The 15,312-nt window shown below is 38.5% G+C and overlaps 1 protein-coding gene across 1 annotated transcript in view; it reads left to right on the forward strand.

Moving 5' to 3' along the window:
• Positions 1-15,312, forward strand: part of npc1 (Niemann-Pick disease, type C1) — a 62,537-nt gene that overhangs the window by 29,943 nt on the left and 17,282 nt on the right. The window contains exons 11-17 of the mRNA XM_057857341.1: positions 3,767-3,869; positions 3,961-4,150; positions 6,172-6,354; positions 6,421-6,535; positions 7,968-8,095; positions 8,167-8,301; positions 8,403-8,492. Coding sequence (XP_057713324.1) covers positions 3,767-3,869; positions 3,961-4,150; positions 6,172-6,354; positions 6,421-6,535; positions 7,968-8,095; positions 8,167-8,301; positions 8,403-8,492 — 944 coding nt within the window. The remainder of the gene's footprint in view (positions 1-3,766; positions 3,870-3,960; positions 4,151-6,171; positions 6,355-6,420; positions 6,536-7,967; positions 8,096-8,166; positions 8,302-8,402; positions 8,493-15,312) is intronic.

Here is a 15,312-nt window from a genome sequence, read left to right on the forward strand (position 1 = left end):
TTTCAAAGAGTTCGATGTGACGCGATAATGATATTACCGAACAAGACACGCTGACATGTACGACAACATTACAGGGAAGATACGCAGCGAGAAATTATAGCAACTTGAAGCTAGTTTCATTTCACAGCAGCAGTATTTTGCAAGAGCCCGAGTGTCGAAAGAGAACGCCACAAAGACGAGACTGTTGAAATGATGAATTAAAAAAAATAAATGAAGCAAATGTGACACACAGAAGGGCTTGCTAAAATTTGTTTAAATATATTGTTTTATGTAAATCAGCCAACGTAGCCCCCTGCATTTTTACCACACCAAATCTGGCCCCCTTTGCAAAAGGTTTGGACACACCTGTTTAACTGATGATCCGTAGACGAGGCCAGCTTCTTTCACTTGGTACCAGCTAAATATTATTCAAAATGTAATGATGGTGGAAGAACTAAGCATCTTGAATTTGAAACTGTATGTTGTCGGCGATTAGCCTCGCAATGATCTTAATTGTGGTTGTCAGCCCAAAACCCTCTAAATATATATTAAATGCATCTTACCAGATATAAAATGACCACTACATAATCTGTGGTTATCGTTTGGAGCCCAGTTTTCTCGTCGAATTGCAGCAGTCCATCTCGCTCTCCTCCCCGGGTCTCTCTGAATACGGTAGAACTTCAAGTCTCTCCGTCTATCTTCTCTGTTATTGCAACCAACCGCCACACACGCCTTCACCATTTACGCCATAATAGGAGGAATTTACAAAGCGGTAATGCGTCAACACGACGAGTTGACGGACAATATGGCGTGGAGGCGTGGTTGTGACGTCATGTGAGTAGGGTCTATAGACCCTACCCACGTGACGTCACAACTCCTTCCTCCTGACTGGTACCGCCCAATTGTCCGTCAACACATCATGTTTACCTGTTACGGCTACGTACATTCCTCCTATTTACGACGTGTTTTTCTGCTCGTTAACATTAATAATCAAAATGGTGAAGGCGTGTGTAGCGGTCGGTTGCAATAACAGAGAAGATAGACGGAGAAGACGGAGAGACTTGAAGTTATACCGGATTCCGAGAGACCCGGAGAGAAGAGAGCGAGATGGGCTGCTGCAATTCGACGAGAAAACTGGGCTCCAAACGATTACCACAGATTATGTAGTAGTCATTTTATATCTGGTAAGATGCATTTAATATATATTTAGAGGGTTTTGGGCTGACAACCACAATTAAGATCATTGCTAGGCTAATCGCCGACAACATATACGGATGTATGTAGTGAGAGTGCTATCGCTAAACCGTATAAACATTAAAAGCCCTAACTCCATTGACAAACGACATGAAATACATTAGACTTGACAGTGGATGTTAGCAATAACAAAAGATTTTGAATTGAAAATGTTGTAACTCACCTTTCCAAGCACAAGATAGATTCCTGCCGAATTTTCGTGGACGAGGACCTGTTTCACCCAACCGGCAACGAAGTATTCATAAGCCTCCAAGCTCTTAAAGTTTTTCAAACTTTCGTGAGAATAGGCTGATTTTGTGTGGACAAGATAGTTGTCCATATCAGGGTAGCGAGCAGATGTCAGGCAAATACGGCGGAGACACCGGGTCGAAAAACATCGATTTAGGCATCAAATATGGATCTGGCGAATGGATAAACTGAAGCTTTTCCACATAACGCCTTTTATGCAACGCATCAAGTGAGTTTACAGCATCCGAAAGCACCGGGTCTTCCATGAAATGCATTATAAATTGCTCGATCAATTGAGACCATTGATAATACAGACACAAAATGACGGACAAGGGGGCGGAACCATACAGCAAGCACGTGATTTTGTGACGTCGGTGGGTAGGGTCTATATATTAAGGCCTAGAACTTTTATTCACCAAGCCTGTCAAGGGTATCCGTCCGCGGCCTGCAGGGCGGGGGCGTAATTTGCAAGACGCTGGGGCTTATCTTGCAAGACTGGGCATGATTGAGGTTAGGGCTGGAGCGTAACTTGCAAAACGGGACATGCTTAAAGGTAGGGTGAGGACGTAAATTGCATGTTGCACCCTAAAGTCTTGCAGGCCACAAACAGACCCTTCTCTGCCCTGTTGACTCCCACCCCCATTAACTCTTTTCAGTGCCATAGACAATGATAGACGTTTAGTCATGTAGCTTTTTTAGTGTTCATTCTCTGCCCTCCCTCCCAGTTCAAATGTATTGGACGTCTATCACACTCAATGGCACCCAATTACCTAACAATTATGATTGACAAGATTATCAAAGAATGTTTTTTTTCCCCTTTTTCATAAATTATTTTCTTCACTTACCGTATTGGCCCGAATATCTCAGCTACTAGTTTAACCAGTTTGCATTATTTGATTGCAATGATTTTCCTCATTCAGATTTGTTTCAAGACTATAGTTACAGTTAGACTTCACTTTGATGGTTAATGCAGTTATTGCAATTTTGTTGCTTTATCACAATAGATTGATTTATTTACATTTCAAAAACCAGAAGCCATTAATTTATGAATGTGATTGCACTTAAGTTTATATATTTAAATGGTCAGATATTAAGATATGAGTGAGGCAAAATAACATGCTTTTTCTCTGAAATATATTGTTATAATCATTTGTTTCAGATGTACTGTAATTATTTTCTGTATAAAAATTAATTTGGTGTTCAAAAAGCCTTTTTTTCAAACTTGAGTCTTGAAAAAGAGGGGGTCATCTTATAATCAGGGCCGTCTTATATTCGGGCCAGTACGGTATTTGCTATAATATTTTCACTTGACATTCATTAAGAAATTAGCAGATATTGAATTAAAAAAAAAAAAAAAAAAGTGGCTCTTTCACATGCACACGACAGTGACCCCTCGTTTTACGTGGTTAATGGGGACCAGAACCCGCCGTGATAAGTAAACAAAAACGCGAAAAAAATTGGGGGGGGGGGGGGGGGGGGGGGGGGGTTGTGTGTTTAATGTATTTATTCAGATTCAGCATTGGAAGTATATAACACATGCTTTTTTCATTTTTTATTACTTTTTTTCTCCCAAAGTATAATTTTAAAATTAAAAAAAAAATTTAGACACATCAAATGTAATAATTATGATTTATGTTACTGTTTAACCGAATTATTTTTAAACAAAAGCAGAAAAATTCTTGGCTTTATTAAATGCTTCATTGCGTGAGTCCACTCAAATCCACTCCGGCTGCTCACTTACACACAATGATTTGCCAGAACAACTGTTTAACAAGTTAAAGGATGATTGACGCATGCGGCGCTTTGAAGGTAGCTTCTCTGGCAACATCAAACATCATCATCTGTCAATCATTGTTAACTTTGATAAGCAACTCCAGTGCACTCACTGCCTTATCCAACAAAAAAAAGGAAAGGGAGGGAGAGAGGGAGACTATGGCACTACGCGATTTGCTCGGGACAGCTCATCTGTTTTTTTTTTGTTTGTTTGTTTGTTTGTTTGTTTGTTTTCAAATTGAAAAAAAATCCACGATGGACTGAGAGCGTAAAGTTTGAAGTGCGAAGTAGTGAGGGATCACTGTGTATCGAATTAGAAGTGAATAGTTAAAGCTTTTTCAAAGTTGAAGAATGATGAACATCATTTACACAACATTAATTGTATAGTTGTTGAAATTTGTTTTAATAGAGTTGGAATTGGAAAAAAATGCATGGAGAAAAAAAAACACGCTGAGTAGCTCTTGCTGTAAAGTTAGCAGTTTCTTTTGTTTTATTTCAATTCCTGGTTGTCTTGTTTGTTTCCCCATTCCAGCCACCAACTACAACAATGCGACCGCGCTTGTCATCACCTTCCCGATTAACAACTACCTTAATGACACTGTCAAGTTGGGTAAAGCTCTTGCATGGGAAAAAGAGTAAGCCTTTTTTTTTTTTTTTTTTTTTAAAGGGTTATGTTATATTATGACTAAATAAGTCTGTTTATTTTTTCTATGGTGCGCTGTCCAGATTCATTCGTTTCATGAAAGAATTCAAGAACCCCAATCTGACCATCGCCTTCAGCGCTGAGAGGAGCGTCGAGGACGAAATCAACCGAGAGAGCAACAGCGATATCAGCACCGTCGTCCTTAGCTATGCCATCATGTTTGTCTACATCTCTCTAGCATTAGGACACATTAACAGCTGCAGGAGACTGCTGGTAAGTAGCAGCTATCAGTTTCATCACGCCATGAAGTGCAGACTTAATAAAACCGGCTCAACCGGCTTTTGTATAGATGGATAGGTCAACTTTGTCATTTAGGTATGCAGAACAAAATTGTTGAGTTTGACCCGAACAGTGTTCAGAATAAAATAAAATAAAAATAGAAAATGCAATTTCTAGAGAAATTGCAATGGTAGCTTTGCTGTAATGGTTATTATATCGGGTCAATTGCTTGTTTTGAGGCATTTCGAACCTCCTGTAGATATAGGTCTCTTGTTCATTTCTGATCAAATCAACAATTATGATGGGCTCCAAAGCTAGACTCATACCGCAGGTCTTGATGCACGATTCCGATTTGATGTCATATCTGTTTTTTTGGCGTGGCCTTTCAGACTGACTTTGTCCATTGATCCCGTTCGGTATAATGCATGTTCACCAATTCGTAGTCCGGGATGCGCTGAGCAAACTGACCCGCATGCGCAGGAGCATAAAAACAAATGCTGGCGTAACGTCATTCTAGGGTAATCATATTTTAATTATCCTAAAAGAGGACACAAATAAGACATATATAATTCCTGCTTAGTTTTATATTCAAAGTTTACATATATGGATTGATAGTGCGTGCATGACTTACACACATACGTAGTTTGCCCCGACTCTCGGCCGTGTACGCAATATTGAAATATTGCTCATTTGAAGCACAGAAAGTAAACCAAGCATTCTCAGGCTTAACCCTCCCCCCCCCCCCCCCCACAATTTATTTTTTTATGACTGTTGTCGAGCCGGCCTTCTCCCTAAAAGCCGCGTTCAAGTTAGATGCTAACGCTAATGCACAAGAAAGCCCACAAACAGTTTGCTGAAGACATGTCAACAAAGGACATGGATTACTGGAACCATGTCCTATAGTCTGATGAGACGGGCGGCCTTTCTTGTAGTGCTGCAACGATTTAATCGATTAACTCGAGTATCCGATTAGAAAAAAATCAAATTTTATTGCTTCAAGTATTCGTTTAAATTGGCGATGTAATGGTTTATTTTGAAAGTGTTTGCATTTAGTTTTATTGATTAGGGTGAATACATTACCGTCTGGTCTGCCTAATTTTACATGGCCGAATCCAACTGCTCCCTGTTAAGACCAACATAAGCTAAGGTTTTGTTTGAGCTAATGTTTTTAAATGCATTCGTAATTTCGTTTATTGATATATTTAGCTGTTTGTTTGTGGGAATATGTGTTTGAACCTTTTGTTAAGAGCATTGTTAAAAAAAAAAAAAAAAAAAAAAAACCTTTGCATTTTGTCGCATTTAAGCTAGCTGAGTTTTGCTGTGTAAGTTAGCCAACTGTTCTTTTGTTGTACATAGATTTTTTAAATTTATTTTTTATATCGTTTAAGGCTCAGCTCAGTTATTTTAACTTTTCATGTTCTTTATCCGATTACTCGATTATTCGAACTAACTAGTTCATCGATTAATCGCCGACTAAAATAATCGATAGCTGCAGCCCTACATTCTTGTGTACCGTCTTGAGTGCGACGTATGGTCTGAGAAATAACAGGCTGACCCCCAACCTCTTCAATCTCTGCAGCAATGCTGACAGCACTCCTGTAACGAGTCACATGACATTTTGGAGGGAAAATGACAAGCAGTACTCAATTTGGACATTTAGGGATGTATGTTTTTTTTATAGGGTGTACTCACTTTTGTTGCCAGGGATTTAGATAGTAATGGCTTTATTTTGAGTTATTTTGAGGGGAAAATAAATGAACTCTATTATATAAGCTGCACACAGACTACTTTTCATCGTGTCAAAGTGTCATTTTGGCAGTGTTTTCCCATGAAAAGATATACTTAAATATCTGCAGAAATGCGAGGGGTTTATGCACTTTTGTGATACACTGTACATCCAAGCCATTTGAACTAGGAGAGCTGTCTGCGAATGAAAACTCAAAAGTCAAATTAATGATGGGACTTTATTGTCATTGGCACTTACTGAGTTAATGACTGTGTACGCACACTTGTAGGTTGACTCCAAGATTTCTCTGGGCATAGCGGGCATCCTGATCGTGCTAAGCTCGGTGGCATCCTCGCTAGGCATCTTCAGCTATTTTGGCATCCCCCTCACCCTAATCGTCATTGAGGTCATCCCCTTCCTGGTGCTGGCTGTCGGTGTGGACAACATTTTCATTATTGTGCAGACGTACCAGGTATGTGCACACGGTTGAACCAGAGCCGACTCATTTCGATCAGTGTTTAATCTTTGTGTGTGATAGAGGGATGAGCGGATGCCTCAGGAGGAACTTCACCAACAGATTGGACGCATCCTCGGAGATGTCGCACCTAGCATGTTCCTGTCGTCCTTTTCTGAGACTGTGGCCTTCTTCCTTGGTAGATATTCAATACATATGACTAGGGTTATTCCGATCATGTTTTTTTTGCTCCCGATCGTTTTAGTTTGAGTATCTGCCGATCCCGATATTTCCCGATCCGATTGCTTTTTTTTTTTTGCTCCCGATTCAATTCCAATCATTCCCGATAATTTTTCCCGATCGTTTCTATTTTGGCAATGCATTCAGAAAAAAATGAATAAAACTCGGACGAATATATACATTCAACATACAGTACATAAGTACTGTATTTGTTTATTATGACAATAAATCCTCAAGATGGCATTTACATTATTAACATTCTTTCTGCGAGAGGGATCCACGGATAGAAAGACTTGTAATTCTTAAAGGATAAATGTGACTTTGTATATTGTGACTAAATATTGCCATCTAGTGTATTTGTTGAGCTTTCAGTAAATGATACTGTAGCCATTTAACTGTTCTGCCCAAATGCATGATGGGAAGTGCAACCATGACTGTGCGTAGTGGTACCAATTGATATATCTTCTCTGCGTTGCGAAATAACATAGGGTGTTAAGAAAAAGATCAATTATTACCTTTCTTCCCCACATTGCTTCCCACGATATTTCTAATCGTAGGGAAAGGGATTATAAGGTTTTAGCCAATTAAAATAAGGCTCCAAAGGCTGCCAAAATTCACTCTACTCATTTTACGCTGCCTTTTAGCTCTATACTGTATATACAGTGGGGAGAACAAGTATTTGATACACTGCCAATGGGAAAACCCATTGGCACTGTATCAAATACTTGTTCTCCCCACTGTAGGTAAAACGGCGCCATTACAGATTGAACGCGACAATGTGTGAATGGGTCGTGCAGCGCATGCGTTAATTGCGTTAAATATTTTAACGAGATACATTAAAAAAAAAAAAAGAAAAATTATCACCGTTAACGGGATAAATTTGATAACCCTACCTTAAGCCTAAACTAAAGACTCTGGATGAGTGTTAACATATTATGTCTGTAACGGTAAATACAATTAGAAAACAATTTAATAAAAAATGTACAGTATATATATTTAAAAAAAGGCATGTCCGATGCTTTTTTGCCGATTCCAATACTTTGAAAATCACATGATCGGCATCCCGATCGATCGGGACATCTCTACATATGACCAGTAGAGGACTTCTGCCTAAGCAGCCAAATTCAAAGCATCTCCATATTTGGTAGAATGGGCACTCCATTGAAGTATCCAGAAAGTTCTCGTGAAAATCCTTTAAACTCATGACCCCAAAATTTAAGCACCTAACCCCTTGAGAATAATACCTTTATTCCTTTTTGAGTTATCTTGAACCTTAACATACAGATACACGGAACCAAATACATAACTGCCTCCCCTTGGTGTCCCCTACGTCAGAGGTAATCACTAGGATCTTCATATTTCATACTGATTGTAGTCTTTTTCTTCTGCAGGAGCGCTGTCCAACATGCCTGCAGTCAGGACCTTCTCCCTCTTTGCTGGCTTAGCTGTTTTTATTGATTTCCTGTTGCAGATCAGCTGCTTTGTCAGCCTATTGGGTTTAGACCTGAAGAGGCAGGAAGTAAGTTTGAATGTTTGCAGAACATTTTAAATGTTTAAAGTGAATTTTGCTAAATTGTGCTGTCAAAACAGGCGAACCGCTTGGATATCATCTGCTGCGCAAAGTTGCCCGAAGGTCAGGAAGAAAAGACGGAAAGCTTCCTTTTCCGCTTTTTCAAGAAGATCTATGCACCATTCATCCTCAAAGAGTGGGTGCGACCCATCATTGTAAGTTTGTCAGATGTGTGCAAAAGATGCCCTTCTTTTGTACGATTTATTTTTAAACATATTTGGTCATTTGGTCCTTAACTGGTATAATCTTTGTTCAGGTGGCTGTGTTTGTGGGAGCCCTATCTTTCAGTATCGCTGTGGTTAATAAAGTTCAGATTGGACTGGATCAGCAGCTCTCCATGCCTGATGTAAGTCACCGCCATATGAGGTGGAATGATATTATACGCTGGAAACTAGATAGAAAAACTTTAATTGTCATTCTGGTAAGCACAAGTGAATACTGAGGGTGGAAACCTCTGGGTGCCTCACAATATGATACGATTTGCGATACAGAACTCATGATAATGATGATCTCACAATATGGCGATACAACAATTATCGATACATGGGTCATTGGGATACATTCTAGGATATTTTACAGAACAAATAAATAAACGGAAATTCAAGCTATTTTCTTTTAATTCGAATGATTTCATTAGTTGTAGATGTCAATTCCGTTTGAACGGGGAGGGTTCAAATCGACATTCGTTCATTCGCTGCCATCACTCTCACTTAAAACAGATTGGGCATCTATGCCCGTCAGTGGCAGTTAATTCCAGGTAATTTTTCATTTTTGGGCATTTCACCTCATTTCCTATTGACATTCGATGACTTCATTTTCATTTTGGGCATTCAGGGTCACTTCCTGTTGATTTTGGGTTACTGAACAGGAAGTGACTTGAGAGTGTCCCCAAATTGACTCAATCAAACTCAGAATTAGGAATGCGCCGGTATGATATTCTGACGGTATGATAACCTTAAGTCAAAAATAGGCATGTGCCGGTTACCGGTTTCACGGTTTACCGTGGTGTGAAAACGTTGCGGTTTCAAAACCACTAAAATTTCCGTCAGACCGTAGTACGGTATTCGCTATTTTTCTTGTGTCAAAAATGCAGCCAGAAGCGGCTTGGCGCAACAGCGCTCACCCCCTCCCGTTTGTTGCTGTGTGTGAAAGTGACGCTATCGGCTAGCCAGCCAGCTAACCCAAAAACAAATACTCGAAATATAAGGCGTACTGTTCTTCAATTTATTGAGCTCTCAAATCGTGGTAAGTGTAATATACAAAATGAATACGTTTAAAATGTTGTACAATTAGATTTTTCCATGTGAGTAGCTTCAACAGATTAGCACCATGGAAAAAGTTCGCCAAAAACAAAACACACATTTTCTTTTCAAATTCAATATAAAAACTAACTAAAAGCTTACAAAGATGATTGTTAGCCTAGGCTTACCTGGGAGAGCAACTTCGTTGAGTGAGACAGCCGCAGAGTGAGAAAACAAGCTTGAGTCGCTTGAATGAAGGGGAAAAAGTGATAGCGTCAAAGATCGCTAATTGCGAAAGATGATCTTGCCCTAAGCACAAATCCACGTTCGCTGGATCAAGGAGAGATCTCACTCCCAATGTTTTTTTTATTTTATTTTTTAGATGAAACCTTTCCACAACAATATTGACATTTTAACTAACTTATACATTTTTAAGTAACTTATGAATTCTTTGTTCTTTTTAACACAAAGGCATGACATCATGTAGACTAGAGTTGACACAGTGGCTGAAAATGGCGAAACTTCACTTAGCTTTTCAACCCTCAAAAAAAAAGTCATGCAGTATAAATTTCTAAAAAAATTTATTCAGAAGTGTTTTTACTTTTTTATAGAAATTATTTTGTTCTTGCTCTAATCTTGAGCAACTTGAGCTGTGGCTGTGAGTATAGTCTATAAGTTATATTTAATTTTATTTTAAAAAAAATTTATTGATTATTTATTTTAACAATATATTCATGTTCCAATTTGCAACTATAGTCTGAAAAAGAAAATCCTGTTCAATGGAATTTTTTTTTTTTTTTTTAACCCATACATCTCAAAATTTTTTGGAGCTATAATTGCAATACCGTGATACCGTGAAACCGCGGTATTTTTGCTCACGGTTATCGTACCGTCAAAATATCATACCGGCACATGCCTAGTCAGAAATCATGGTTTCACGGTATCACGGTATTGCAATTACAGCTCTAAAATGTTACTTTGAGATATCTAGTTTGAAAAAAAATAATAAAGAATAAAAATATTCTAAATAAAATCAAAATAAATGCAGTCCTTTAGGTGAGCCAAAACCCACAGCTCAGCATTATTACCATCAGAACTAAGATAATTGAATTATTTTCCATAAAAGGCACGTGGGTATGACTCGTATCATATTTATATTATATACGCTCTCTTTCTCAGCACAGATAGTTGCCAAAGAGAAAAATCACATGTTCTACCACCGCTAGACACACTAAACACGCTGGAGTTAATTCCCGTTTCTGGTGTTCCGTTCATGGCAGTGTTTACTAACCTTTAATTTTGTATAAATTCAAAATCATATTGAAGGTATTGCCTCCTCGGTAGCCACCCTCCACATGTTTTACACGTCGGTTGGTCCTCCTCCTCTAAGCCGCGGCCATCTGTTACTTTTCTGTAGCCGAAATATTCCCATATCAGCGATTTCATTTTCTTCAATGGGGGAAAAAGTTCAGGAGTTTCACTCCCTCCAGCCATCGTGCAGCACAGCTGACTGACACTGAGCAACAACCGGTGAGGGCAGGTTGAGCCTTACAGCTGCAAATGATGGATTTCTCCGTGCATTTTAGGGACATATAAAAAGCTTATACCTTAGAGACGGTATGACGGAATTTTTTTTTTTTTTTTGCAGTTTTTAAACCTTGACATTTTCATACCTCGGTATACCTTGAAACCGGTAATCAGCACATGTCTACTCATCAACAAAAAGTCGTCCGTAAATGCCCTTAATGAATAGGAAGTGATATGTCAAAACCCACAAAAGACTTGTTGTGATTGCTCGGTTTCAGTGCCATCGACGGCGCTAGATGTCCAATCCAGTCAAAACATTGGATGTCTAGCTCCATCAATGGCAGCCAGTGAGCTAAAGTAGACACTTTTCTAATAGAAGATTTTGATAGAAACCTGTCGTTTTTTTAAACAGTGACACATTCTTAAAACGATATATCGTTTCTCGGCGGGAGCTTCAATACTGATTAGCTGCAGCCGCAAATACACATGTTCCATCTCTGTTACCATTGCTGTTAATGACCGGAGGAGAAATAAAGGAATTTGACAAGAGTCCCCCAAAACCGTACAAAGAAAAACCCACGGCCCTCTAGTGGGATGACGGTGAATTACAGAGCAACAGGTTCCCTTGACTCAGAACTTGGAATGCACAATTACTGCGTAGGTTCTACGCCGTCGCTCAGCCGTCACCGGAACGCAGAAGCATAAATCAGCCTGTACGCACAATGAGTTGTCACAGCAAGTGTTTAACAAGCTAAACGATGATTGACACATGCGGCGCCTTGAAGTTTCGACTTCTAAGATTCTCTGGCAAGATCAAAATTTAACGCCTGTCAATCATTGTTAACTTTAACAAGCAACTTAGTGCACTGCCTGACCAAGTAAAGCAGCAGGAAGGAGAGTGAGACTGCGTGATGAGATCGTGACAGCTCTATAAAATACTGTATTTATTGATGTTTGAAGCACGAAGTAGCGAGGGATGCAACAGTGCAATAGGAATGTGCAAAATTAACAAGCTAGGAGCAGGTTCACAACAAGTTACTGTCTAGAAGTACCGTAACTTTCGTATCATAAGGCGCTACTTTTTCCCCTCATTTTAAATCCTGCGGTTAATAGTCCAGTGTGGCTCATTTGTTGATTCATTTGGGTCAATAGGTAACACTTTATTTGACAGACTGTCATAATTGAGACATGACACTATCATGGGCATTTACGAATGCTTATGACAGATGTCATTAAGCATCATCTGGAAAATTTATGTCACTAACTTCATTTATGTCCAGCTCGGATCTTTTACATCTATTCAAAAGTGAGATCATTTGCCGGATGACAGAAAATGACATCTGTCATAAGCATTCATTAATGGTCATGGCAGTGTAATGTTATCATTAGGATGGTCTTACGACAGTTTTATTGCACCACTGTCAAATGAAGTGTTGCCAAATACCAGAGCTAGCAATTAATGAAACAACTGGAGGAGTAACTGAAGAAATAATGAGCACACAACTAGGCATGTGCCGGTATGAGATTTTCACGGTACGATAACCGTGAGCAAAAATACCGCGGTTTCACAGTATCACGGTATTGCAATTATAGCTCCAAAATTTTGAGATGTATGGGTTTAAAAAAAGAAAGAAAGAAAAAAAAAAAATTCCATTGAACAGGATTTGGTAACACTTTATAATAACTATCCGTTTAGTAGTTAATAGATCATTAGTAAAGTGTTGATAAATGATTTATTGTTGATTTGTGAAGTATTTGTTAACAGTTTGTTAAGCATTTACAGGGTGTTCTTAACCTGAAACACAGTTTGTGTAGAAACGTTTGAAGTTTTTGTGTGTAACGTTTGGCATTTCTATCTTTTCAGGTTAAGAAATGTCGTTCACTTCAAAAGAAAAGGCATTTTGATAAGGCATTTTGCAGGCAGCGCTCATGTTGCACATTTATGAAAATCTGCCATAGAACCAACAAATATTTGTACTTTTCTTTGTATATTTAACAAATAAAACTTATAACCTTCAACATAAAGTGTATATAGTTTTATTAAGATCCATCAACTAGCATGGGCATTTAGAATGGGGTCAACCATATTGGAACACACTCTAAATGCTTAACTAACTGTTAACAAATACTTCACAAATCAGCAATAAATCATTTATCAACAGTTTACTAATGATCTATTAACTAGTAAAACGGATAGTTATTATAAAGTGTTACCCAGGATTTTTTTTCAAAACATATTTGTAAATTGGAACATGAATATAATGTGAAAATAAATAAATTAACACAAAATAACAAATATTTTATATAAAATTAAAATACATAGAACCTAGACTATACCCACAGCCACAGCTCAAGTTGCTCAATATTAGAGTAAGAACAAAATAATTGCTATAAAAAGTAAAAAGACTTCTAAATAAAATTAAAAATATATACTGTATGACTTTTTTTGAGGGGGAAAGCTCAAGTGAAGTTTCGCCATTTTCAGCCACTGTATCAACTCTAGTCTACATGATGCCATGCCTTTGTGTTAAAAAGAACAAAGAATTCATAAGTTAATAAGTTAGTTAAAAATGTATACGTTATTTTTATAAATGTTAAAATGTAAATATTGTTGAGGCAAGGTTTCATCTAAAAAAAAAAAAAAAAAAAAAAAAAAAAAAGTGAGGAGTGAGACCTCCTTTCTCAATTAGCGATCTTTGACGCGATTCTTTTTCTTTCCCCCCCTGCATTCAAGCTTGTCTCTCTCTCAGCGGCTGTGAGTGTGAGACATAAAATCTCGACGAAGCTGCTCTCCTAGCTTAGCCTAGGCTAACATTCGTCTTTGTAAGTTTTAGTTAGTTTGTATATTGAATTTGAAATGAAAATGTGTGTTTTGTTTTTGGCGAACTTTTTAATGGTGCTACTGCTGTCCTGTTGAACCTAATCACACGTGGAAAAATACAATTGTACAACGTTTTAAATGTATTCATTTGTATATTTCACCACGATTTGAGAGCTCAATAAATTGAAGAAAAGTACGCCTTGTGTTGGGAGGATTTGTTTTTGGGTTTGCTGGCTATTTAGCAGAATAGCGTCACTGACACTCACGGCAACAAACGGGAAGGGGTGAGCGCTGCCGCACCAAGCCACTTCGGCTGCATTTTGGCACATGAAAAATAGCGAATACCGTACTAAGGTATGACGGAAAATTTTAGTGGTTTTGAAACCGCGATGTTTTCACACAACGGTAAACCGTGAAACCGGTAACCGGCACATGTCTACACACAACATGAATTTTGATTGTTATTTACATCTGTAGTGCTGCGTTGTGCTAGGGGGCATGTTGGATGACAGCAGTGTTGACAGCAAGTGGCAGCAGAGGTTGACTGTCTCCCCCAAGAGAACAGTGATGGCCAAATGAAGCTTCTTGAAGCAATGAGGTTTTGGAGCCATTTGGTTCAAAGCTTCATTCTGGTTCATTTAGTTTTATTACGGTCTTATGATGCCGCTGTCAAATAGAGTGTTACCGTTTGATATCTTTTGGTGTAAAAATCCCATAATACAGTCAGGACAGCTACGGCTTATTGTCCAGTGGGGCTTATCTATGAACAAATGTTGTTTTCATGTCAAATTTGGTGGGTGGCGGCTTATAGTCAGGTGCGCCTTAATGGCCAAATGAAGCTTTGCAGCCAATTGGTTCCCAAAGCTTCATGGTGGTCTTAAGACAGTCTTATAATGGTGCTACCAAAAAAAGGTTCATACTTTTGGTGTAAATATCCCGTAATACAATGAGGACAGCTGCAGCTTATAGTCCAATGCAGCTTAGCTGTGAACAAATTCCGTTTTTGTTTCAAATTTTATGGGTGGTGGCTTATAGTTAGGTGCGCTTTATAGTAGCACTGCAATGCATGCTAGGGAGCATGTTGGACGACAATCATGTTGACAGCAGGTGGCAGCAGAGGTTGACTGCCTCACCCAAGGGGTGCAGTGATGGCCAAATGAAGCCTCTTGAAGGAATGGTTCTCAAAGCTTCATGGTGGTCTTTTGACAGTCATATAATGCTGCTATCAAATAAAGTTTTCCCCGGTTCATAACTTTTGGTGTAAATATCCCATAATACAATGAGGACAGCTGCAACTTAAAGTCCAATGCGGCTTATCCATGAACAAATTCAGTTTTCGTGTCAAATTTGGTGGGTGGCGGCTTAGTCAGGTGCACCTTATAGTCCAAAAATTACGGTAGTCAGGTAATTAATATTACAAAAATCAAGTAGTATTTTTCTCTAGTAAAACATTCAAATTTCTGTGACAGTATATTGATAATCATAGATTAGTGCTGCAACGATTAATCGAGTAACTCGAGTATTCGATGAGAAAAAAAAGATTCGAATTAAATATTGCTGCTTCGAGTATTCGTTTC

Source organism: Corythoichthys intestinalis, chromosome 14 (assembly GCF_030265065.1).
Source record: "Corythoichthys intestinalis isolate RoL2023-P3 chromosome 14, ASM3026506v1, whole genome shotgun sequence".
NCBI lineage: Eukaryota > Metazoa > Chordata > Actinopteri > Syngnathiformes > Syngnathidae > Corythoichthys > Corythoichthys intestinalis.